Source organism: Lepidochelys olivacea (assembly GCF_965140295.1).
Source record: "Lepidochelys olivacea isolate rLepOli2 genome assembly, chromosome: 6".
NCBI lineage: Eukaryota > Metazoa > Chordata > Testudines > Cheloniidae > Lepidochelys > Lepidochelys olivacea.
The window spans coordinates 44,627,844-44,653,705 of record NC_140416.1 but is presented as its reverse complement, the minus strand read 5'-3'; the positions used below and the strand labels follow the sequence as shown (position 1 = coordinate 44,653,705).

General features: G+C 41.1%; 1 protein-coding gene across 1 annotated transcript; it reads right to left on the bottom strand.

Annotated features, from left to right (window-relative positions):
* Window positions 1-204: 204 nt before the first annotated feature.
* On the bottom strand, window positions 205-25,796 carry CSRP3 (cysteine and glycine rich protein 3). The gene is made up of 6 exons (XM_084631214.1): window positions 25,660-25,796; window positions 15,124-15,255; window positions 4,589-4,757; window positions 3,035-3,167; window positions 2,031-2,124; window positions 205-974 (listed from the first exon to the last, which is right to left on the bottom strand). The coding sequence occupies exons 2-6, from the start codon at window positions 15,233-15,235 to the stop codon at window positions 901-903; spliced, it is 582 nt and encodes a 193-aa protein (XP_084487340.1). The 5' UTR covers window positions 15,236-15,255; window positions 25,660-25,796; the 3' UTR covers window positions 205-900.
* Between the last annotated feature and the right edge of the window lie 66 nt (window positions 25,797-25,862).

Here is a 25,862-nt window from a genome sequence, read left to right as displayed (position 1 = left end):
AATAGAGGAAAAAAGCCCAGATCGAGAGCAATAAGCTGAGGAGATTCAAAATATGATCTATTATTAGCAGTTTAGCAGTAAAATAGAATGAAATAAAACCAGAGAATTCTCACAGTTTCAATATAGGAATAGTTTGTTTAGCCTGGTGAACTAGATGAGCACATTGAGGGTTAAGAGTACAAAACAGGAGCAAAATAATGTAACCAGTCATAGCATAAAAGCAGTATCTACAGTTTATTGTATCTAGAGAAACCTACAGTGACAAAACTAGATTTAACATCCACTTTGATTTTACCATCTTGTATGAAAATATGACTTCCAATTCAAGAAGTCTGTCTTTTACTCCCTTTCTCTTTTACTCAGGAGGATGGAGCTGAAATTGTTAGCTATTGTGACAGATTAGAATGTGCCTTTTAAAAAAAAATTTCCTCCCATACCATAGCACCACCATAACATCAGAATGTATTTCACTAAGGAATTAGGATAGACAATATGGACAAGATTCTGCTCTGTTGGAGTGGTAGAAATCCAAAACACCTTCCTATGGCCCCTTACCAAGGATAATAACCTCTTAGTAGCAAAGTCCACAGAGCTATTATAACCTCATTTTTTAACACGATAAGTAGTAGTGTAAGAAATACTATTGTTCACAACTAAGTTAGAATTTAGCAAAATATTAGGCTCTTTTTCAGTGTAGAATAAATCCATTTTATCAAAATGTATTTTCTAGCTACTGCAATAATTTCTTAAGAAATAAGCTTACAAATCACTCCAGTGAGGTCGGAGAAGCAGAAGTTATTTTAAAATGCCCTAGGTTCTTATCAATGCATCACTGTTTTACTTAGCAAACAATCAATCTGTGGCATCAACAGAAGTATGAAATGTCTGATATAGAAAGTTTCACTCTTTCTTCTCCACTTGAGTGAGGCCACCAAACCCAATTCCTTTAGGACCAAAATTCTTTGCATAGCAAACTGCAAAAGAAATGGAGAAAGAAGTTAGTAATTAATATTTTGAATATTTTTATGTATTTTAAGTAATACTAAAAAAACTCATTGGAAATCATAGTAAATTAAGTACAATGACTTGGAAGGCTGTAAGAATAAAATAAACATGGATTCTCTTTCTCAGGCACATCTACAACTCTGGCAATGCAACTTTATTCACTCTTGTTGCTTTTGAGATAGACAAACTTGTTAGCTCTGTCTGAGGTCCAGTCAAGCTCCTCTCAGAACAACTTTCAGTACTGTAAAATACTCAGGAAAAAAATAGGTTATAGATATTAGAGGCAATTCTAACTCACATGAATGCTTTTTTTTGCAGAGCATGTGGAATAAATATTAGGGCTGTGATTTTTAAAGGGGGCCTAAGGGAATTCCTCTCGAATTCTCCCGTAGGTGTCTTTGACAATCCCAACCTAGAACGTAGACATAAAAGGCTTTATACCCTTTTCAGACTATTTAAAAGTGGATTGACTCTGTGGACTTGCGTGATCTGAGAGAGAGAAATCCAAAGTAAATCCATTGTCTTCAATGCTGTTGGCATATTTGTGAAGGTCTTTGATTCCCAGTGTAACATTCCTTGGAAAGAATCTCAACTAAGACCATGATCCTATAATGAGAAGCTTGTGTGCAGACACCTGTGTCCTTGTGGAAACCCACTGAAATCAGTGAGGACCAGTTCAGATGCAGGGGTTTGCCCACATAAATCATTTTGCAGGATCAATGTGATTCTTAGTGGAGAGAGATCCCAAACTTTAGAAGACTTAATATTTATGATGGAAGATATAGAATAATTTGTTTTTTAAATTCACTCCCAATAAGCGATGAGACTGTGGTGTTGCTGTGGGACTGTACAAATTATAGATCTTTCTTTAAAGCAAAGAAAGGGGGTAAACTAAATCTACTTTCCCCCAAGTTCAGGTATCTAACAGATAGGTGGTGATGCCTACGCTTTGTCCGAGTAGAGCAGTCTTAGAAGAATATCTTCAACCATATGGCAGAAATATCTTATAAGTAGATTGTACTTACCTTTACAGTAGATTTCTCCATCCTTGTCTGTAACATTTGTAGATTCTAGGCTCTTTCCACAAACAGCACAACGGAAGCAAGTCTTATGCCAAGGCTAAGAAAGAAGGCAGAGCCAAGTAGCTAGTATAAAACTTTGACAAGCAACATATAAAGGGTTATAGCTTTATATTTTCTTTGGATGAAAAGGCTGAAATTATGTTTCATTAATTTTCATTTCATCTCAGTAACATGTTCCATTTTAGTCATAATAGGTCACTATGCTGATTTTTGTCATTGCACCCTATCCTAGTATGTGACTCCTAATGACCTTCTTACTAGCCGAAATGTCTCAGATGGTGGTCAGCGCTTGAATCAGACCCCGTGGGCTATACAGCAATTGCATGTTAGCCATTCCTTCAAACTTCAAGACTGCAGAGAATTTGCAGTGAATGATCCTAGAACAGCAGTTCCCAAACTAGGTCCACAAAGTGGTAGCAGGTGACATGACACTGGCTTCTCTTTTTTTTCCCACTACACAATCATTAAAAGCTTAAATAAACAAGCATGTACTGTGGCTGGCACAGGGATGTTAGGGAGAGGAGGTGGCCCCTGCAATAGCGAACAGTGACGAGGGGCCACCAAACCCAATTAAGATGTGGTTCATACCATGAAAAAGTTTAAGAACACTTATCCCAGAGAATGAGTTTGCAACCTGAGGATTGTGAACAGATTTCTTCAGAATCCCTTTCTTCAAGGGGAGCAGCTGCAGGGTGTGGGGGGGAAAGGTGTCTTAGGGCACGTCTACATGTACAGAGCTGCAGTCGGCGCAGCCGCATTGCTGCAGCGTGTCTCGTGAAGATGCTCAATGCCAATGCCAGCATAATAAAACCGCCTCTGCGAATGGCAGAAGCTATGTCGGGGGAGGAAGCTCTCTCAATTTGGTATAGTTCAGCAAAACTTAAAACCAAACAATTTTAAAAGATCTTTTAAAATAATAGAATAAAAAACATGCAACAATCCCTTACTTTCCCTCCTCCCATTATTTTCTCTGCAGCATATACTGATTTGCCACAGCGGGGACACTTATCCACATCTCCAAACTTTTTGGCGAACTTTGAAGGGTTGGTAGGCGTAGAAGGGCGAGCAGGCTTTGGTGAGCTGACGGAAACATAGAGATTTTCAGTACATTTAAACATTGCTTGAAAAATCATGTTTCCATTCTCAAAATCTTCCTTCCAATTCAATATACTTTTTGGAAGGGTTACAGTATTAAGTCACGGGACATGAAGCTTGATGTGTAATACAAGAAAATAAAAAAATTCTACAGAAGTAAGTGCATTTTACAGTGCTAAGGAGCTATTGCTATGGCTAAGGTAGCAGATGACATTGCCTTGGTTTTAGTGAATAGCAGCTGGGCATAATATTACAGCTAGCCATAAGGATAGCAGTGGCCATGTGCACAAAAAAGACTGTATTTAACAGAAAGGAGAGGCAAAGGGGGAGTCTAATAAAAATATCTGTATTAAAGATATACTGAAAAATACAAAGCAGCAATATTCAGTGTTCTTTCTCTAATCACCTAGCTGCTGGGATTTGTTAGTGAGAGGTTAATAAAAAGAGACAGGAATCTGAAATGCTGTCCTCTTTGTTCATTGTAAAGCATCAGCAAGTAGTTTTTGTTTGTTGCCTTCAAAAGGCCTATACTATGTCAAGGTCAGATGCAGAAATATAGGTTGAAACCATTTTTCTGAACTATCAGTCCAACCCAGTGTCAGTTCTTAGTCATTCATGGAGTGACCTTTGAATTCCTGGATTGTCAAACTGCAACATGTCACTAAGTCTACAGAAAGTTAAAAATTCCTGGTGTGACACTCTCAGTAATGAATGCACCTGTGACAAAGGAATACTGATAAAGATGCTCTCTAAGTTTGTACCTTCAGCATGGATATATTAGCTTCATTACAGTAATGCCAGAGGAAAATGTTGGAGTCCTTTAGAAATTTGCAGCTTTGAAAATCACAAAAAAATATTATAAAAGCGTAGTGACATAGGCAGTTATCTGCAGTCAGGATTCTATTCCTCTGTTGAGTCATATATCCTCAAAATGGTATGTGACCCATGAGAGAGGATTTATAATGGATATTTTCCTGTAGAGAGAGGAAAGTTAACAGCACAGCGTACTGTGACTATTACTATATTAGTAAAATATAAGTACAATGTAGCCACTCAGAGGAAAATATATTTGATTCTATTGTTCTATGGTGAACATGATTGTGGCATTGTGCAACTACTAGCAAATTGTAGCTGTAGTGACTATCTAGGTCTGTGGTGATATGTAAAGCAAGGTTTTCTGTACCATAATTGCCTATTGGAATAGGAAAAAAATTAAAAAGAAAGCTTTCAAGAGACTGAACATTATTAAAAATTGGCAGAAATGACGAGACTCATGGAAGAAAAACCTATGATTGCGTTTATTGTGCCACTTATGTTAGATGTTGTTATGGAAACCTCATGAAGTGTCCGATAGATGGAGTATATACATTTTAAAAAAAGGTATAATCAATGAGATTTTAACTCACTGTTGCAGATCCAAGCCTAGATGTTCGCCAGTATCTGTGCTGAGACACCCTGCCCCTTGTCCAAACCCAATACCTTTGGGACCATATTTTCTCCCATAACACGTTTTGCAATAGATTTCAGATTCGTGAGCTGCTACTGTAGTACTGTCCAGAGCTTTTCGGCAAGCCACTAAAAATAGAGAATAAAAGTGCATATAAAAATTTGTATTTACAAATCTGGGTATTAACATACCTCAGAATTATTGTAATACCAGTTATCATTTTGTTCTTGAAAATGGTTGATATAAATCAATATTATGCTCTCATCTGGAACACTGAGTTTATTTCTGGTAATCCAATCTAAAAAAGAATATAGCAGAAATAGGAAGAAAGGAGTTCTGATGTATAGCTATTACAGGGTAAATAAATGTTTACAAATTTGGATATGGGATAAAGTTACTCTGTGGTCTCTCACTGAAGTAATCAGTATGTATCTGCAAAAACAAATAAGGAAAGTTATAACCCTTTTAATATGCTCTCCATTGGATCCTGGAAAAACATGAAGCAGAAGATTAAGGGCTATATTTAACCTTTGATCTTTGTGCATAAACCTCTTTAGCATTAATGGAAGTTCCCTGCATAAAGGCAAATAACCTATAACACATACATCTGTTTGGAAGCCCTTAATCATGATTGAACTGAAATATTATGGGAATTCACTCAAGTGAAATTTCAGTTTTGGAGAAATCTGATTTCCTTTTGTTAGACGGGACAAAGATATGGGTTACTAATGTACACACTCCCTCCTTCTCCCCGCCCCAGTTTCTTATCCTTTAAAACTGTAAAAAAATTAATCAGCTGTCAGTTATAAGCACAAATATTAATATATTTGAAACTCAGCATTTACCAGTATTTTGAGATTGTGCTCTTGTTTGTGATGCAGAAATGCCACTCAAGTCATGTTTGAGTCCCTGATAAGTAAAAATCATTTCCCGAGGATATCTAATTTATTGTTGAAATATCCAAGATGAACAGAATGTGTCATGAAAGGGAGTAAAGAGCCAGCTTAGTCACCACTGTAAATCTAACCCAATTTGGTACTAACCAAAAGTGTCTCTTGACTGCTCTATAGAAAGGAGTTGACCTAAGCCTTGTTCCTGGTATAGTAGTGACCGTAGTAGTAGTAGTAGCCATCCTGCCAGGCCTGAGCATAGAAGCCAAAGATTGAATGAGTCCCCCTCTTAACATTAGAAGAGGTCCCTCCTGGAAGTCAAGGCCAGCGCAGAGAAGCTTAAATGAATTTTTGGCATCGGCCTTCACTGCAGAGGAGGGGAGGGAGATTCTCATAGAGCCATTCTTTTTAGATGACAAATCCTGAGGAACTGTCCCAGATTGAGGTGTCGATAGAGGAGGTTTTGAACAAGTTGATAAACAGTAATAGGTCACCATGACCAGGTGGTATTCATCCAAGAATTCTGGAGGAACTCAGATATGAAATTGCAGAACTACTAACTGTGGCATGTAACCTATTGTTTAAATACCCCTGTACCAGATGATTGGTGGATAGCTAATGTGATGCCACCGTAGTGTCGATCCTCCAGTAAATGCAGACAAGCCCTTAGAATTGGAAAAAGTACAGAGATGGGTAAGAAAAATGATTATGGATATAGAGCAGCTTCCATATGAGGAGAGATTAAAAAGAATGGGACTGTGCAACTTGAAAAAGAGATGACTGATATGATAAAGGTCTATAAAATCATGAATAGTGAGGAGAAAGTGAAGAGGGAAGTGTTATTTACCTCTTATATCATGCACAAACCTGGGGCCACCCAATTAAATTAATAGGCAGCAGGTTTATAACAAACATAAGGAAGTGCTTCTTCATACAATGCATAATTAACCTGTGGAACTCATTGCGAGAGGAATGTTGTGAATGCCAAAAGTGTAATTGGGTTTTTAAAAGAATTAGATAAGTTCATGGATGATAGGTCCATCAATGGCTATTAGCCAGCATGGTCAGGGATGTAACCCCATGCTCTGAGTTTTCCTAAACCACTTGATTGCAAGAAGCTGGAACTGGATGATAAATTGTCCTGCTCTGTTCACATCCTCTGAAGCATCTGATACCAACCATTGTCAGAAGACAGGATACTGAGTTAGACAGACCATTGGTCTGACCCAGTATGGCCGTTCTTATGTCATTATCTCTGGAGCAGTATGCGCTGCATTTGGTGTACCTGTCCTATAGATAAATAGAGCAGTAAGCTAGAGAAGTTACCTCCTCTAAACTATCTGCTTCCTGGCTCTAAACATTTGGAGTCAAATGATCAGAGAGAAGGGGTGGGTGGTCCCTTTTGTGGGTGAAAAAAGGGACCTGATCACAGTGAGGCTCAGCTTGCAAGCTACATATTTACAACTACTCATGGATAATATTCCAATCAGAGTGCTGTCCAGAGAAATAATCCCACTCTGATTTTGCCAAATGTTTCAAACCCATTTGTTGGTATTAACTTTCAAGAAGAGCTTCTGGGTCCAACCCAGAAGACTGCTTACCTGGTGGTTGAAATAGGTATGGCTTTGGCAAAAATTGTATCACCACAGAAAATATTTGCAAAGATCTAAAACTTGATTACATTTGTGGTTTCCTGGCAATATTTAGAATTGCTGGTGCTATGCATTGGTATCATGTGTTGGATGAGATTCCACACAAGTTTTATCTCCAGAAAATTCTTCTGAAGACCTGGAATCACTCACCAGATGTAATGCAAAGTTATCAGTCATGACTCTTCTCTGAATGACCCTTAGATACTCACTATGAAAAAAAAGCCCATGGGGTGAAGACAAGATGGCCATGGGCCACGCTGAGAAAAAAGAAAGCATCAAACTTCTTGAGTGTACAGCTTGTGCTGCCTAGTTTTCTAAAATCTCCTCAGCTGTAACCTTCTGATTTACTTTGAATGCATCACTAGTGGCATTTCTGAATAGAAAGAAAAGAATAGCCAGAAATTGAAAGCTCCTCTCAGAAGCAGTGTAAGTAATAGCTAAGGCAGAGAAGAATCTGGTGCCTTTCAAGGCAAGTCACATAAGGGGTACACTGAAACAGGAAACAAGACCTTTGGTCATCCTCCTGATTCCCACCAGCCCAGAAGCTTGATTTTGGGACTTAATAGAGCTAGTCATGGAAACTCTAATGAACCATTAGAGAACACCAGACCTCATGAATAAGAGGTCCCTTTCTTATGAAGTGTAGTTCAGCAGGGATATCAGGACTGGAGGGGAGTTCCTGAGCAGTACTTAATTTATGCCAGGGCTTGCCAGGTCTGAGCCCCGGCACCTTTAGGCTTGGCAGTTCATAGCCCTTGCACCTCTGGGCTAGCCACGTCAGTTATGAAAGGAAAAAAATTGCACCAGCGAATTGCTTGAGCCCTGGAACCTCTTTCATTACAAATTAAGCACTACTTCTGGGTCATCAACTCCAGCCCCTTGCACGGAGGCAACCCATCATATAATCCCATTCATAAATTTATCAAGTTCCATTTTAAAACTAGTTAGGTAGTTTGATCCCACTATGCCTATTTGGGAGGCTGTTCCAGAATCTCACTCCTCTGATGGTTAGAAACCTTCTTCTAATTTCCAGCCTAAATTTGTTCATGGTCAATTTGTTCTTGTGACACCGTTGTCCTTTAGCTTAAATAGCTCTGATCGCTTCTGGAGTTTACTCCCCTGATGTATTTATAGAGAGCAATCATATCTCCTCTTAGCCTTCTTTTTGCTAGGCTGAGCAAGACAAGCTATTTTAGTCTCCTCTCATAAAATAGGATCTCCGTTCCCCTGTTCATCCTAAAAGCCCTTTTGTGCACCTGTTCCAGTTGGAATGTATCTTTCTTGAACATGGCCAACCAGAATTGTACACAGTATTCCAGATGAGGCTTTACCTCGGGTACTTGCCTTAATACTTGCCTATCTTTACTGGAAATACATTGCCTGATATAGCCTAGGATCACATTTGCCTATTTCACAGCTGCGTCACAGAGACTCATACACTGTGATCAGCTAATACACTTTGGTCTTTCTTTTCCTCAGTAATTTCCAACTTATGAGCCCGCACTTGCAGCAGAGATTCTTACTGGTCCCTATGTATATGACCTTATACTTTCTTGTATTACATTTATTCCCATTTCTATTACTCCAGTCCTCAAGGTTATCCAGTTTTTCCTGTGTCATCAACAAATTTCATTAGCACACTCCTACTTTTGTGCCTGATTCTTAATGAAAATATTAACTAAAGATTGGTCCCAAGACCAAGCCTCCTCCTAGCCCAACAGTTCTCCTTTCAACACAACCTGTTGTCATCTCCCCTCTAGCCAGTTCCTTATCTAGCTTACAGTTCTTGTACAAATCCCTATCTTCAGGTTAACTAATAATTTTGCAGGTGATACCATGTCAAATGTATTACTGAAAACCAGATCTACTGCATGTGCCTTGTCTAAAACATCAGTTATCTTGTCAAAGAAAGACATGAGGTTAGTCTGGTATGATCTACATTTGATAAACCCATGTTACATTTTATCCCATTTTCCATTTACCTCCACATCTTTAATTATTCTTTCCTTTGAAATTTGTTCTGCAGTCTTGTATTCTATTGAGGTCTAACTAATTGGTCTATAGTTGTCCAGATCACTTTTTCTCCCTTTCTTAAATATAGGTACTATATTTGCTATTCTCCAGTTGTATGGTACAACTACCGATTTTGATAGATTTATTAAAAATCCTTGTTACTGGACTTGCAATTTCATATGCCAATTCTTTCAGTATTCTGGGATGGAAATTATTCTGTCTTCCCATCACAACAGTAACTTGAGCAACACTAGAGTCATTTATATGCTTAAAGCACCCAGATAGAACTCAACCAGGAATTCTGTTCCTTTATCTTGCCATATTTCACATCTGGTGTGAGAGAAACAACAAGAATCTCAAATATCTGGTGATCTCAACTATACTAGAGTTTCTTTGGGGTGGTTTAGATAAGGTTCGACAACCAAGCACCAAAGAGAGATAGGTACCAGCTCTGTTCTTTATGCAAGGATATTATAAGGTTTAACTCCCTGCTAAATCTCTTGGAGATCTTTGAATGGAAGGTGCCATAGAAATGTCAGACATTGGTAATAGGATACAAATTTTTATCCTCTAGGTCACTAGTATAAATCTAGCCCAGACTGAAAGAGACTAGAAGTTAATAAGAGCTGACAGCTGTTAGTGGTCTAAGTTCAGTTCCCAGTGAATAGGCGTCCATGTTATAAAAAGCCCAAAGTACAACTACCACTAATTGGCACCACTCAGTGTCAGCAGAGTAGCCAAAAAGTGAACGGGCATTGAGAGTAGACTACCCTCTCATCCTAGAAGTTACCTCCCCAGGTGAGTCACTTTGGTGAGGCAGTTTGAGAAATGCTACACTGCGATTGCTTCTGCTGTCCCTGTCCTGTGGATAAATAGCTCTGGAAACTGAATTCCAGTATCAATCCAGAACCTTTCAATAGCATTAATACTATGAAAACCAAGCAGCAATAAAGTTTAGCAAATAGTGGCCATGTTTTTTCAGACGGGACTAGTAATTTTAGGTGCCTCAAACTTTTTTCTCGAGGGGGGGGAGCGGAACCCAAGCTGATACTTGGAAAGGCATGATTTTCAGAAAGTTCTGAGTACCTGTCTCATGTCTCAAATATGGCATGTGAAAATTGAGGCACCCACTTTTGAAAAATCTCTACCATTATGTGCAAAGCCCTTTCTCGGATGCCCTTTGGACAAGGGTGATCATCACTTCACCCCCTCCCCCACCTTAGTATGCTTGCAGGTTTGTCAAGACTACCATCTAATTTACACACTGACTATGTGACTTGAAGAAAAAGGTAGATTAGCTCAAGTGACTAGCACATAAAGATAAAGTGCTTAGTGAGTAAAGAAGAGCTGGGAGTTCAAACTCCAGAAAGGTTAGTTGGTTATTTTCAAACACTCCCTTTAATGAAAAGAAAAAGTTATGGATCAAACTGTGTCACTAGGGACCTGATCTAAAACTCATTGAAGTCAGTGGGAGTCTTTCCAGTAACTTCAGTGGCTTTTGGATCAGGCGCTAGTTGCTAATAGGCAGTACAGTGACAAAAATAGACAAAGCTATCCAGGAAAAAGAAACATATTTGCAATTATTTTTTTTAATTAATGCCAATAAAACTAGAAGCTTCTGTTAATTTGTGAACCTGATCACTCTTTGCTGAATTCTCATCTGTTCTGCAATGATAATTATGTTTACTGTGGGAGTTGAGGGATGATGGAAACTCCAGCAGCAGATAAAATGGTTCTATTTTTGGCACCATACGGATAGAGTATCTATGTACCACAACAGATGGAGCAAAAGCCCTTGAAGTGCTATTGTTGAAATAGCTCTGAGACCTGTCATCTGCTCAGAGACCGTTCATAAACCATCACTAAGTAGTTTCAGGTTTATAAAGCGAGATCCTGCCAAATATCCACCACAGCTGTGTTTTAAGTAAAATCCAAGAGGGAAACAAAGTATGTAAACAGCAGTCCACACAAGGGAGTATTATTTCACATTCTTCACAGGACAAATTCTACTCAGTGCAGGTAAGTGCCACCTATAATTAAGGTTGCAGGACACTTCCCATTATAAGACCCTATTTTCATTTTCTGCCAAACTTTAACAGTTTGGGCTAAAATTTTCCATGCTGGGTTTGTGTGTCAGATTTATTACAGTTTAAGCTAAAACGGTTCATCTGTTTCTAATAATGAATTAGGGATAAATATTGTTTTTCCCCTATTCAAAATTTTTTTTTTTACAATTGTTTTATTGAGACGGTCTTGTGCCTCCCTGTTTTGGAGCAGGGACGTGAAATTTGACATGGGTGTGGGGGAAGGGAGTGCCTTTTGCCATCCTGGTGAAAATGTGCCCAAACCTGGCCCAGTTATAAGCCTCTGAGAAAACGCCATTTGCATATGCTCAGTAGAGATTTGTTAGTTTGACAGCTAAATTCTCTGACGATTCCATGTGGACTGAACATGCACCATCCCTGTAGAACAACTGAGTGTGCTTCAGCCCAAGGCTGCAGGGATGGAGCAGGATTTTCCCTGCAGTTGCTCCTTCCAGCTACTGAAGGACTGCTATGGCACTGGGGGTCAGAACTGAGAGCAGAGAGGCAGTTTCTCCTGTGATCTCAGTGCTTCCACTGGGTCTGGTTCTGTGGAGAAAACAGGATGTGATCACGTAATTATGTAATTAAAGACTGTATCATAACACATAGGTAAAAGGAGGCTGAATGACGGTTCCACAGGACACCGTAATTCTGGCATTGCCTAACTCTCGAATGCTTGATTTTGCAACCCTAGTGTTCTTTTAACATAGCTGGTTTTGCTTGGATGTACTATGTAATGTGTTGGTTGAAATATTTCCCTATACTTGTACATCTCCAGTCAAGAAAAAAACGCCGTGTTGCCAGCGTTCCTGTCAATGTTTATGTACTAAAATATGGGTGCTACATCAAACCTAAGAAAGACAGCTATTGATACAATGAGGTAAACTATTATGACTAATGCAAAACCAAAAATTTACTGTTGGGCAGAGACCAAGCCTGAAGAATTTAAACTTCAAAGGAGATTGTCATAGCCTAAAAACAGGGCTATTATGGAAACTACTTTGCAGCCTTAATTATACTGGTTGCTACTACTCCATGCTATAATGACTTGCTTATAATAATGATATGTACACAATATCTGCTTCCATTTGTAGCGTTTGATTGGGTCTGTAATGAGATTTAAGTTTTAAAGGGGAAAAGATTTGCTATAAGAGATATGTTCTAGTCCTTTCAACTAACAATGTATGAAGAATAAAATGTGCCAATGTTTACATGATTGGGTTACATTTTCTATACTTGGTGCTTACCATCTTCAAAGGACTTTATAAACAAACTAATCACACTCGCCGTGAAGTAAGCATTGTAATTACATGTGGAGAAATAGAAGCAGGGAAGTTTAAGGTCAGTTTTTTCAAAAGTACCTTATCATTTTGATTATCTCAATTTTTGGTTGTCCAATTTGAGTCTGCTCAGCAGCCACAATTCCAGATGCAATCTATCAGAATTGCAGGTGCTCGGGACCTCTTAATATCAACCTTGAGATATCTCAAGCTGAACACCCAAAAACTGAGGCACACACAAACAGCCATTTTGGAAAATTTGGGCCTAAGGGATTTGGCCAAAGCTTCAGAAGGAATCATTGTTGGAGGCAGGATTCCAAATCCCAGCCTGACTCCTACACTGCTTTTCTTCATGTCTGTGCAATCTCTTATTTTACTTGGAAAGCCTGCCATGCCTGTCATGAGTGATGATGTGTGTCCTAGCACCCAGTACGGCCATAGAATATCACATGAAAGCGCACAAACATGATACTGACGCACCTACTCCAGGGCTGATCAGTATTACCCGGAACTAACTGTATCACCAGTCAGCATACCTCTCAGCGGCCAATTGTTATAAGGACTATCTCTGACTTTTTTACCTAAACATGCTTCTGTCTCAGATGTTCACTGCAGTATCTAACTTATTAATATTTAAATTTGCTACCTCAGTGTGGGCCAAATTCCAAGTGGATGCATTAAAAAAATGTGACTCACAAATATACACATTGTGCCTGATCCTCCACTACTGTGCACTTTGTGTTGTCATTTACACTTGTGCAAACCACTACCCATCTAAAATTCTCTACTGCCACAGGTGGTGGGTGGAGATCAGGCCAGATATTTTCTGGCCAACCTATTCTCCACTCCCACGTTGGAGTTACCACTGTAAAGTTCCTGAATCTCAAGCCTGACTGCAAGGTAAATGCTATGACACTGCTGCCTCTTCCTCTTTTCACACCACCGCCTCCCTCCTGTAGGGGCAGCTGCTGCTGAACTGATGTTTTCTCTCCCTGCATTCCCAGCTCCTCCACTTTCCCCTGCAGCTCTTAGATTGGTAGGTCCATGGAGAGGAAGAGCCCATTTCACAGAGCTGGCTGTAGGGAGTGAAAGAGGGAGCTCTGATGAGCATTGCATAGGGAAAGGAGCGGGCGGAAGGAGGACATGGCAGGGGAAGAGGCACTTTGAAGGTGTCTATACAGAAGGGGGGTAACTTTCAACTTCTGTTTGTGGGCCCGTCCAATTCCTGTCGGCATCACTGGACTCTCACGGCAGCCATCCCCTGCAATCGCCTATTAAGCAATGCCTTCTTGTGTGACTGGGTGAGTTTAAAAGAATTGGTGTTTGCAGTTATAGACCTGATTTTTCAATTTGAAACCTACTCCTTTGCATATTGTATCCTGTGATCAGTGGTAAAGACCCTTGGGGAAGCCCAGGTTCATGGTTCTCCCACATCCCAGTTTCCCTATAAAAGCACGCCATGCCTGTGTGGAAAGGGAGAGGCTAGAGGGTATTGCCCTCCTGTGCTGAAGGCAGTATTTAATTTGTGCTGGGGCTTGCCAGGGCTGAGCCCTAGCACCTCTAGGCTTGGCAGTTCATAGCCCTGGCACCTCTGGGCTGCTATGTCAGTTATGAAAGTAGAACAATTGCTTGAGCCCTAGCAGCTCTTTCATTGCTAGTTAAGCACTGGCGGAAGAGGTAGGAAGCTGGAGCAGCTGGACCCAATTACTAGGAGCTGCTACTAAGAGGTAAACTGACACAGCCCTTCATTTCCAGATGCAAAGGCTTTCTACCTGTAAGCAGTTTGGTTGTGATTTGTTTTCTGTTAGGAACCTTGCCTTTAGAGTAAGCACCCACATGAGCACCATACTGAAGAGACCCTTACTGGCTGTTGGCTCAGAGAACAAACTGATTGCTTCTCCAAAGGAGGGTCCTTCCCACTCACCCCCAGACTGACCAAACTGCTCTGATTTACAGCAGCTTTACCTGAGCTACCTGTGGCTTGCTCTGCAGTCTGGAGAAAGCCAGAACCTCTAGTTTTCAGTGCAATGGGGATTCCCCCTTCAGCCCCATATGTGGGATGCTCCCTATACTGGAAGTAGTATGCGGGGCAGCCTAGAGCTGCTCATGGTGGCCTTATGCTGCTCCTGCAGTGAGGGTGGGGATCTCTCCTGGCTTCTTGTGGCTCATGTAGGCCCTCTGTACAGCGCTGGAGCAGGGAAGTAGGGTGACCAGGTAACTTGTGACTGCTTTCCCCTTGGGGGTCTCCCCAAAATGAGGTGTATTGCTGATTAAGCTGGCTCAGGGTGAAATCAATCCTGCTGCCAGGGGATCGCTACAGTCCTCTACTCCATACCACTTAAATCCTCAGTGGTGTTAAGGGCCTCTGTCCAGGGCTATGTTTCACACCCACTGAACAAAAACGCTAAATGAATAACAAATTAGAGCAAGTCTTCTATTCTCTGGTTCTGAGCAGATATGACACTCAAGGAGCTTGTTGCTGCAGCACTAAGTTATTGGAATGAATCATGTTAAAATGAGAGTTAGACTGAGCCATGGAGATATTGCGAAGTTATAGCAATGTAGCTCAGCTTACTGCAGTGGAAGCATGTCTTGTGAAAACTCCTGCCATTGCACTGGATTTCCTCAGCATGATACACCGTCTTGTCACAAGCACCACATTTGGCGCCACCTCCCCAGTTCGGCATCCTTAGGTTTGAAGCGTTACCTAAAAAAAGCAAATAATTGAACTGTCAGCAGAAATTGCCCAGTCTTAATTAGAGCAACTTGGATTCTCCCTTTTTGTTCACTCAGCCCCAAAGCCAGCATAGCTGCCCACATGAGTAACGCCCCAGTAATTGAAGATTCTCTGGTGGCAAAGAGCTAGCGTAGTGACTCCTATACCACTCTGTCTCCCCGAGGTTGGTATATGGGCATCACTGAGGGAGGTGGGGGAAGAGGGATTGCCAGGACTTCCATATGCCCCTGAGAACTCTGGCTGCTATAATGGCCCTTGGGGACCTTTGGTAGCCAGCCTATATTGGGTCAGCCTTTAGTCAATGGCTGAGGTGTGATGGTCCAATAGACCATGATCAAGAGGAAGGATATTCCAGTGGTTAGGCTGCTAGCTGGGGCCTTGGACACCTGCATTCAATTCCCTGTTCTGCCACAGACTTCCTGTGTGATCCTGGGCAAGTCACTCCATCTGTAAAACAGGAAAATATTATAGTACTATGCCTATCTCACAGGGATACTCTGAAGATTGTGTATGCTCAGATTCTGTGGTAGTAGGGGGCCATATATAAATATCTAGGCTATCTAGGGGCTGCATTTTCCAAAGATTACCCTTTTCTTTCAATGCGGCTTTTCTGCAGTGTTGGCCTTTTCCTTGGTCATTAACTTTCATATAACTTTTGTGAGGCAGAGAGTTATGGAGGATCTGGATCCTATACAGAATGCAAAGCTTTAGTGGAGTTTTACAAGTGAATCGAGGACAGAATTTGGCCCTATAAATTTTCTAGAGATCAATATTCCAAGCTTATCTGTCAAGGGATACCATGTTTTACTGTTTTATTACCTCTCTCCAAAACAACTGTTGTTTTATTCCAGGCTACCATGTGTTCTTGTTCACTGACAAAAGGATAAAGGAAATCTCCTGTACCCATATTTCTTTAAACTTACGAAATGATTGATTGTGAAGTTAGATTAAGGAATTCATACCTACAGAATTTAGTCTTACATTTAATGTTATTTTTGGTGGCTTTTTCATGGATACAGGTTGTTCATCCTTCTGAATTATGCAAACACAACAGATGCAACAGCACTATTAACCAGTCAACAATGAATAATAATATTTCATTTTTCTGAGGTATTTCACTCAGGGATCTCAGAAGTGGTTTGCAAAGGAACGTGAACTTCTTATTCCCTTTGTACAGATGGGGATACTGAGATACAGAGAGGTGAAGTGACTTGCCCAAGGTCACATGAGGTCAGTGTTGGAGCCAGAAATAGAACCCAGGTCACCTGACTCCAACCCCAGTGTCCTCTCTGCTGAAAAATGTTGTACATCAGATTCTAAAACAACTAGAGCAAATCTGGTTTGCCCTGGAGTTTTCTTGATGTTTCTGAGTCACAGTTTTTAGGAAGACTGGAATGTCCTCTTGTCATTTGCATGTCACATTATCAGACTGTTTTGAGCTCCTGGCTCAGGCCTTTCTTATCCTTCTTGGAACGCCAGTCACTTTCTTATTATAGTTAACTGTTCTTTCAAAGCCAGCTTTGGGTCAGCTTGTTCCAGTTTGGCTCTGATAAATTCACAGCTGAGATACATACTTAGCTAAGGAAAAGATGTTGAACATTGAATGATTCATCAAGCCTACTATGCCAAAATTCCTCTTCAGCTGTCAAACAAGAGATAGAGGAGAATTTCTCGTACCAGTGTAGCACAAACAGCTGATAGTCGTTTGGTTCACATTTTGAAGTGTAGTTTCACCTTGAAAATCAACTATAAAAAGACATTGTGAAGTTTCATGTTTATAATCTCAGTGATGTTTAGATCAAGTGTCTGAGTGAAAATAAGCTGTCTATAGCTTCCACCTCTGCAAACTCAACCTGAAAGTCAAGCTGGCTCTTTCTGGTTTGAACATCACTAATATTTAAGATTCTGCAACTGAAACATAGTTAAGAGTGTATGTAAGAGATGGAATAGAATCCTGCTCAATTTCCCAAAACTATTTTAGCTTAGTGGTGTTAACAGGATTAAAAACATGATTTAGTTGGTGAAGTAAGTGGAAGTGATAATGAGTACATACAAGAACAGATCTGTTCAGGAAGAAGGTGCCGATTTTACAGAGTAGAACTGGACTTTAAAATCCATCATTTTCCTTGTCTGGCAACTCTTTCACTTTACAAAAATCATCATTTCCCTCCTTGAAATCTTTCTCCTGTCCTCAATACTTTCTTTGATTTTTTTTAAAAGTACTTTGTATCAAACCCATTCATTTAGATTTGTTGTTTTGTCTTCGCATGAACAGAAATCAACTAATTTAATTTGGAATATTCTGTTCCCCTGTCACGTATATATCAGATGACTCAGCTCTGCACAATGAAAATATGATAGATTGTTCTTATAACAGAGATAAAAAATAAATAATATTTCAAACCTGGGTTTTAAGATAATGGAAAACAAAGAAATAAACAGTATGATGACACAACTGAGAAATTAATAAATGATCTACACTTCTATCATGCTCCCATTACAATTAGTGATAAATTTCTAATTGACATCAATGGAAATAGAATGGGGCCTTTAACAAATAATGGGGTTGCAACTCTATTGAACTGAATGGAATCTCACACCCTCTTGCAACAGTCCAATTATCTGCACTGTTTTCAAGTGTGGAAATTAAAAAGCCAGAATTCAGAGCAATATCCAATGACAATGCTATCAGTGCTTGATCCTGCAAGGTGCCGAGTGACTCTTGATATTCTTCAATTCCCTTTGGAATTAAGGGGCTCAAGCATGCACCAGTTGAAGTTAGGGAATTCAGCGGAAGCCGAATTGGGCCCAGTGGTAACTGAAAGTGCAAAGCACCTTGCAGGATCAGGTCCCAGGCCCTGACAAACTGTCAAGAGGGCAGTTGGTTGGAACAGATTGAAATTACGTCATTAGCTGAGTGAAGGAGCACGCGTCCCAGAGAAGGGCTGATAAAGTTCAATAATGAACCTCTCGCTGTTACAGGCAGTGGTTACATCTCTGAAAGGGACCCTTGACACTGATGTTAATTATAGCAACATAAGTACAGTGCTGCATGTGCTTACACGTTTTCCATGCTTTTCATTGTCACCTGATGAAGAGAAAAAGAGTCAAGCTAGAAAATATCCCCGAAATGACACTGAATCTTTTGATGGTACCACATGCTCTGATCTCTGGGCTGGCCAGCTCTGCAGGCAAGTGCAAAAGTGAGGTAAGGAGGCAGGTTGCTAGCTCTTCCATTTCCATTTCGAGGTGAATTGCAGCTCGGGTGACCAGAGGGCAAGTGTGAAAAATCAAGTGTGGGTTAATAGGTGCCTATATAAGAAAAAGCCCCCAAAATCGGGACTGTCCTATCAAATCGGGACATCTAGTCACCCTAATTGCAGCCCCTTCATGTCTCCAAGTATATGAACTACACCTTGCAGCATCCCCTTCCTACATGTACCTCTGTGCAATGGAAGGGCCATGGACAATCTGACCCTTTAGTTTTGTAGGATGGCTATTACCTGAATCTTAAATATTTTATCTTAATCTTAGGACAAATATCTTATCTTAATCTTGAATCCTGGCAAGAGTGCCATAGATGTGGGAAGCAAATTCTGCTCTCAGTTACATGAATGCAATGCTCTTTCTCCCTGCTGAAGTCAATGGAAATGAGTAGAAGTTAGCTCAAGCTCTTTCATGTCCATGCAGAGCAGAGAAGGACTCAGTTTTCAGGCTTAATCCAAAATGATCACACACAGTAAATTTTACTGCAATATTCTTGTTCTACACCATTGTGTCACGTAGCTCCAAGGCAGTAAACAGCTGCTGCATTACACCCCAGAGGAAGACGTGTTTCATGAGTGGGGGAAGCACACCCTCTATGTCCGTGTCTGTAAAGCACACTGAAGTCATTGTATTAAAGACACTATACAGGTGCAAAGTCGTATTATTCCCATGAAGACAGAGTTGACTTTTCTGGGGTTCAAACCAGGAGTTGCAGGGAATCCACACATTTCAAACCATATGTCAAAGTTCCTTCCCCACTCTGAACTCTAGGGTACAGATGTGGGGACCTGCATGAAAAACCCCCTAAGCTTATTTTTACCAGCTTAGGTTAAAACTTCCCCAAGGTACAAACTATTTTACCTTTTGCCCCTGGACTTTATTGCTGCCACCACCACGCATCTAACAAATATATAACAGGGAAAGAGCCCACTTGGAAATGTCTTCCCCCCACCCCCCCAAAATCCTCCCAAAGCCTACACCCCCTTTCCTGGGGAAGGCTTGATAAAAACCTCACCAATTTGCATAGATGAACACAGACCCAAATCCCCGGATCTTAAGAACAATGAAAAAGCAATCAGGTTCTTAAAAGAAGAATTTTAATTGAAGAAAAAGTAAAAGGATCACCTCTGTAAAATCAGGATGGTAAATACGTTACAGGGTAATCAGATTCAAAAACAGAGAGAATCCCTCTAGGCAAAAACCTTAAGTTACAAAAAGACACAAAAACAGGAATATACATTCCATTCAGCACAACTTATTTTATCAGCCATTTAAACAAAACAGAATCTAACGCATATCTAACTAGATTGCTCATTAGCCCTTTACAGGAGTTCTGACAGGCATTCCTGCTCTGGTCCTGGCAAAAGCAACACACAGACAGAGAGAACCTTTGTTTCTCCCCCCTTCCAGCTTTGAAAGTATCTTGTCTCCTCATGGGTCATTTTGGTCAGGTGCTAGTGAGGTTATCTTTAGCTTCTTAATAACCCTTTACAGGTGAAAGGATTTTTTCCTCTGGCCAGGAGGGATTTAAAGGTGGTTAGCCTTCCCTTTATATTTATGACACCATGATATCTTCAAAAGGCTGAATCTCCCTTGCTAAGGTTCCCAGAATGCTCTTTAAGAATGTTCACCACAGTTATCTGGGTGAATTTTGTACTGGTAGTAAAGTATATTGATTTGTACACCCTCAGGTTTGAGTCCATTCCTAAACACGGAATCCAGTACAGATATGGAAGCTGAAACCACATAAGCCTTAGACAACTCCTGTTGGCAAACAGTGCACTCCTGCATGCCCCCAAACCTTCAGTTCCTGCTTATTCAGGGAGGTTAAACCCTGGCTATGTTTCCCCCTTATATGGTCTGTGTATTCAGAGAACAGGTCCATGACAGGGCAATTCTATTCCAGCTCAGTGCTACTGTACAACCAATGGGCCTCAAACCTGAGTTGAAGGAAAAACATGTACTGTGCATTAGTAATTTGGGATACAATTTTCAAAAATGACTCAGTGCCTTAGGAGCCTACGTCCCATTTTCAAAAGCATTAGGAGTTCCCAAGTGCCTGAGGCACATTTGAAAATAGACTTTGTCTCCTAAATCACTTTTGAAAATTGTACTCTTAGGCTGGGATTTTCAAAGGATCCCAAGGGATTTAGAGGCCTAGCACCCAAATTCCGCTGGTATTTGGATGACTGACTCCTTTAAACTCCATTGAAAAGCCCAGACTTAGTCTCTATGGCCCACTAAATCTGTTGTCAGACAACTGTGACTGCCAATCATGGTGGTGATTTCTGTGATTTGTAGAGATTTCTGTGACCATAGGGAATGGAATGTGACCACCATACTTGTTTCACATGAGCCACTGAACTGCCATTGGACAGCAACAGCATTAGACCTGAGCATTTCTGTACAGTAGTACTGAGCTGGAGTAGCATTCTTGTTCTTGGCATGCCAACTAGCACTCAGTGTCCCACCTTGTTCCATATCAAAGCTCTGCTATCATATGAAGTACAACTTTCACATGTCAGGCATGCAGCCACAAACACATGATTCACTTTATTTAGGGCTTATCAGAATGCCAAGGCAGCTGGACCCGAGGTTTTAGGGCAGGATCCAAAACCCAGAGAAATCAGGAGTCTTTCTGTTGAATTCCATGGGCATGGGATCAGACCCATAGTCAGGATTCCCTTCTTGCTCAATTCAATTTCATAAAGGAGCAGTATTAAAAATTGATGACATGAGATGGCCCTAAAATATAATCTCTGCACTGGACAGGGCTACCAGAAACTTAAGGCTTTAGCATTTCACCTCTAAGACCAGGATTCACAATGGGTTAGGGTAACCACTGCATGAATTTGATGGTCTAGACCTCATCGTATCTGTCTGAAGTGCAAAAACCACTTTACTATCGGGTCTAACTCATAAGATGTTCAATAATGGAAGTCTACTGTCAGAATACCAGGGTTGTTGCACGTTATCTTTGAAGTGAATAAGCAGAGCAGGAAATGTAAGGTATTGTCGTGGCTGGATAGTACAGTGATAGGCACAGTAGAAATGTCTAGACCAGGGGTCAACAACCTTCAGTACGTGGCCCATCAGGGTAATCCGAAGATGGCCTGCAAGACATTTTGTTTACCTTGGCCGTCTGGAGACACAGCCCCACACAGCTCCCGGTGGCTGCAGTTCACTGTTCGCTGTTACCCAGATTTAGGCACTTAAGTCCCATTTGTGGGTGCCACTACAATCCACAAAACTCCTGTTCAGCTGCTGCGTAACTCTATAGATGCCTATTTTTGCAGTAAAAGTTCCCTAGGTTCTGCCTGTGGGCATGTGCACTGCTGCCTCCCTCAAGGAGTCCAGACGCCTACCTCCTGTTTAGTCCCCAGTGCAAGCCACGAACCACTAGGCTGGAGGTTCCAAACTGTGAGGCATGCATGACAAGGTTATCAGGGACTTGCGAGATCCTGACAGGACCGCACTGAGAGGTGGGGGTCAGGAGTGGACTTTGTTGGGCAGGGGAAGTGGATGTGGCTCTGTTTGGGCCAGGACTAGGCTCTCTGCCTCTCCTGCTTCCCAACTGCTACAGCTGCAGTCACCATCAAGCAGCAGTTACTCTCCTCTGCTGGGGAGGCTGTGAGCAGGGAGTGGAAGGCAGCAACCCAAAAGTACTAACTGACCCCTGTCCCAGGCAGAGCCCCCTCCTGATTCCAGCCCTTCAGCGCAGCACCAGGGCGCAGAGCCCCATCTGCTTCCCCTGCCAGACAGAACCTATGCAGGGCAAGCAGACAGGACCATGCTGAAGGGTCAGGAGCGGGCTCTGTCTGCCAGAAGGGCCACTACTCACAGGGTGCAGCCTTCTGCTCTCCTCCTGACCCCAGCCCTTCAGCATGGGCCCCATTTGCTTCCCCTGTGTGAGGGGAGGGCAGGAATAAGCCAGCTCTCGGCACCTGAGATTGCCCAACCGCTGCGGGCAGCAAAGTCTTCCTCTGCTGCTACGTGATGAGTATCCATCCCCTGCCCCCTTACAAAGGCACGGGGGGTGGGGGGGTGCACATGGACATGAATCTCCAAAGGGGAGATCAGCAAAAAAAACTTTGGAAACCTCTGCACTAGGCTATGGGATATTCTGATGTGGGCTCCCTCAATCTCTCTGATTGAAGTTGTTCCACATTGATTAAATATTAATTGGGCCACAGAGAATCACTCTATAGCGTTGTGGTTAATACACTGACCAGAGAGGTGTCAGTTCCCTGTTCAAACGCCTTCTCCTCCTTAGGCAGAGGGGGAATTTGAATCCTGGGGTCTTCTACATCCAGGTAAGTACCCAAGCCAGTGGGCTAAAAGTTATAAGTAAACCAGGCCTCCTCCTGTACCCAACTGTTCTGTGTGGAGTTAGGCCACATATCTTACCTGAGGGATCCAATCTGGTAGGTTTGCTCAGAGGCTGCCTATCTTCCCTCTTCCAGGTCATGGAGACAGGTACCTCCCTGCAGGCTGCACTTAGGCGCGTATCTCTGAGAGTGGGGTGGGACTTAGGACACACCCCTCTCATCAGCACATCTAGTGAAATGGAGCCACCAAGAGTGCTGGCTTTTGTGGATCACAGCCTAACGGTATGTCTACACTTAAAATGCCTCAGCGGCACAGCTGCGCTGCTGTAGCGCTTCAGTGTAGAGGTAGACACTACCTACACTGACAGGAGGGGTTCTTCCATCGACCTAGCACTGTCTACTCCGTGGGTTAGGTCAGCTAGGATGACCAGATGTCCCAATTTTATAGGGACAGTCTCAATTTTTGGGTCTTTCTTATATAGGCTCCTATTACCCCCCACCCCCGTCCCAATTTTTCACACTTGCTGTCTGGTCACCCTAAGGTCAGCATAGCTACATCTCTCAAGGGTGTGGGGTTTTTTTCCACACACCTGAGAAGTGTAGCTATACCAATGTAAATTTTCAATGTAGATCAGGCCTCAGACTTCTATCTCTCACCATTCATTGTACAGGGAGTTTAGTTGCCTAACTCAGGATTTGTGGATCACAGTGTTGTTCCTGTGATCTCCCAGGTGCCTAAGTTAGGTATTGTGATGCTCAGCATCATAGTACGTAAATCCCTTTGTGGATCCAGACCTTAACCTTCCTGTGCCTCAGTTTCTCCTCAGTAAAATTGGGATAATGATATTTTTGTTCCTTTATGAATAACTTGGAGAGCTTCAGATAAAGTGTGCTATAAAAGAGCCAGGTATTATTACTAGGAACTATACTGTTCTTCAAAATATTAGTTTTATAGCAATTTCTAATTTATTTAATATTTTAAACTACCAGCTATAATATGGTCTTGCTGGCAAAAACCTAGCACCTCTCAACATTTGTTTATTTAATAAAAATATTTTAAAATATATTAATACTGTACTAAAACCTGACCGTTAAAAAAAACACTTTATTTTATTTCTCTTCTGCCACAATTGACAGAGTAAATTGTGTTGAACATTTAAGGAGCCGCAGTGCGCCACACAGTCACCGATGGTTTTATGTGAAAAAGCGTGCAGGTATTTTGGTCAAAATCTAAAACAAGTCCTTCACAGAAACCATATGTACTCAGCAAAATGAGACTGCAACACAATGAACATTTCTATTTGCAGAGTGAAATCACATAGCTGAGTGTGGCAACATTGTGTCACTTTCATAATGACTTATATTCACACACATTCAAATGGAATATGAATAATGTTTTCAACTTACATAGCATTGACTAATTAATGTAACTAATTTAGCCTCCCAACATCTTTGAAATAGGGAAATATTATAATCTCTATTTTCCAGAGTGGTAAACTGAAGCATATAGCCTAAGGGTGGGATTTTCAAAATGGCTTACGTGAAGCAGGCGCACAAGTCACACTGGCTTTTCTTTCAAAATCACCAAAATGACTTGTTGAAGAATTAGCCAGAGTTAAAACTGGCAAAATTACTCAGGAGTCTTGATTAGACACCCTACCTACTGGTCTGACCTTCTCTAGCATGCTAATATTACAGTTTTGTCAAAACCCCCTTTATTGCATTACATGTATTTGAAAAACACCAACAAACTCCCCTACCACTGACACTGGAACCAAATACTTTGAACTGGCTTTAGAAAATGAGAACCATGTGATTCACTTGTGTCTTGGAAGTAGTGCCCCACATTACCAGTGATCTGTATGAATCAGATTTACGCAGTATGTTCCTCCAGCGCTAATGCCACAATATCAGCTGTTGCTTTTACTTTCACAGTTGTCTACTTATAAATCTTTGTCATAATAATGGAGCCGTTCCTGGTCCTTCACGCCTTATGCAAAATTCTCATTGTAGAGTTTTACCAACATATGGAGACAGAATTATTGTTTTCCAGGACGAGCCAGGCTTCATTAAAATTATTTTCATTTTACACTTGAATTTTTAAACACGCACACACATTTCTAGAATTATTTCCCCCCTAGTGTTCAGAGTTCCCCACAAGCTGGTTTAATCAAACAACCTTTAGGTGCATGTTTAAAGCAAGTCCAAAAGAAAAAGACATATCTGCATCCTGTGAATTGCTTCATCTTGTACCTATGCTGTGTTATTCAGTGTTTTATCAAGGGAGCATGTGTTGAATTTGATTCCAAATCAACGCATAAACAGCTGTTGCCAGAGATTAAAAATATTTGTTCTGATTTTTTTTTAATTTAAAATCCTTTTATCTAAAAAATTGTGTAAAATCAATAAATATTACCAGCTGAACTGAGTTTGGAGTCTTTTGAAATTTCCAGTAAAGTCCATTCATTTTTGTCCTGCTATCTTATTAAGTTTGTATATTAAAATGTTGAGTGTGCCTGGTGGAAAATATGATTCCATTGCTTTTTAATGAGACACCCTGCATCTTCAGTTCTATTAAACTATTAAATGCCACTACGTCAATCAACTCCTAAGGCCCCAGTACAGCTGTCAGCCCCACAAAGCTCACACTTCCGCACTATACCTATAAATTCCTTTCAGTAAAGCAGTAAGCCACAAATAATCCCCAGCAGAGAAAAATTTATTCCATAGGTCCCTATCAGCCAATAGACCCACCAGAACCCTTTGTGACTACACCTACCGGATTAGGTTGTCTTGTCTTGTTTGGCTTGATGAAGAATCTGAACTGGAGGGCTCCTGCACTCTTTAAATATGCCTGAGTGGTCACCAGCATTGGCTTTATAAGAAGGGGGGGAGGGAAACGGACAGAGGGGGAAAGGGACGTGAGCAATGCTGCTGCTATCAGCAGGCTGAAAATAACTTCTGACAAAGGCCTTGGATTTT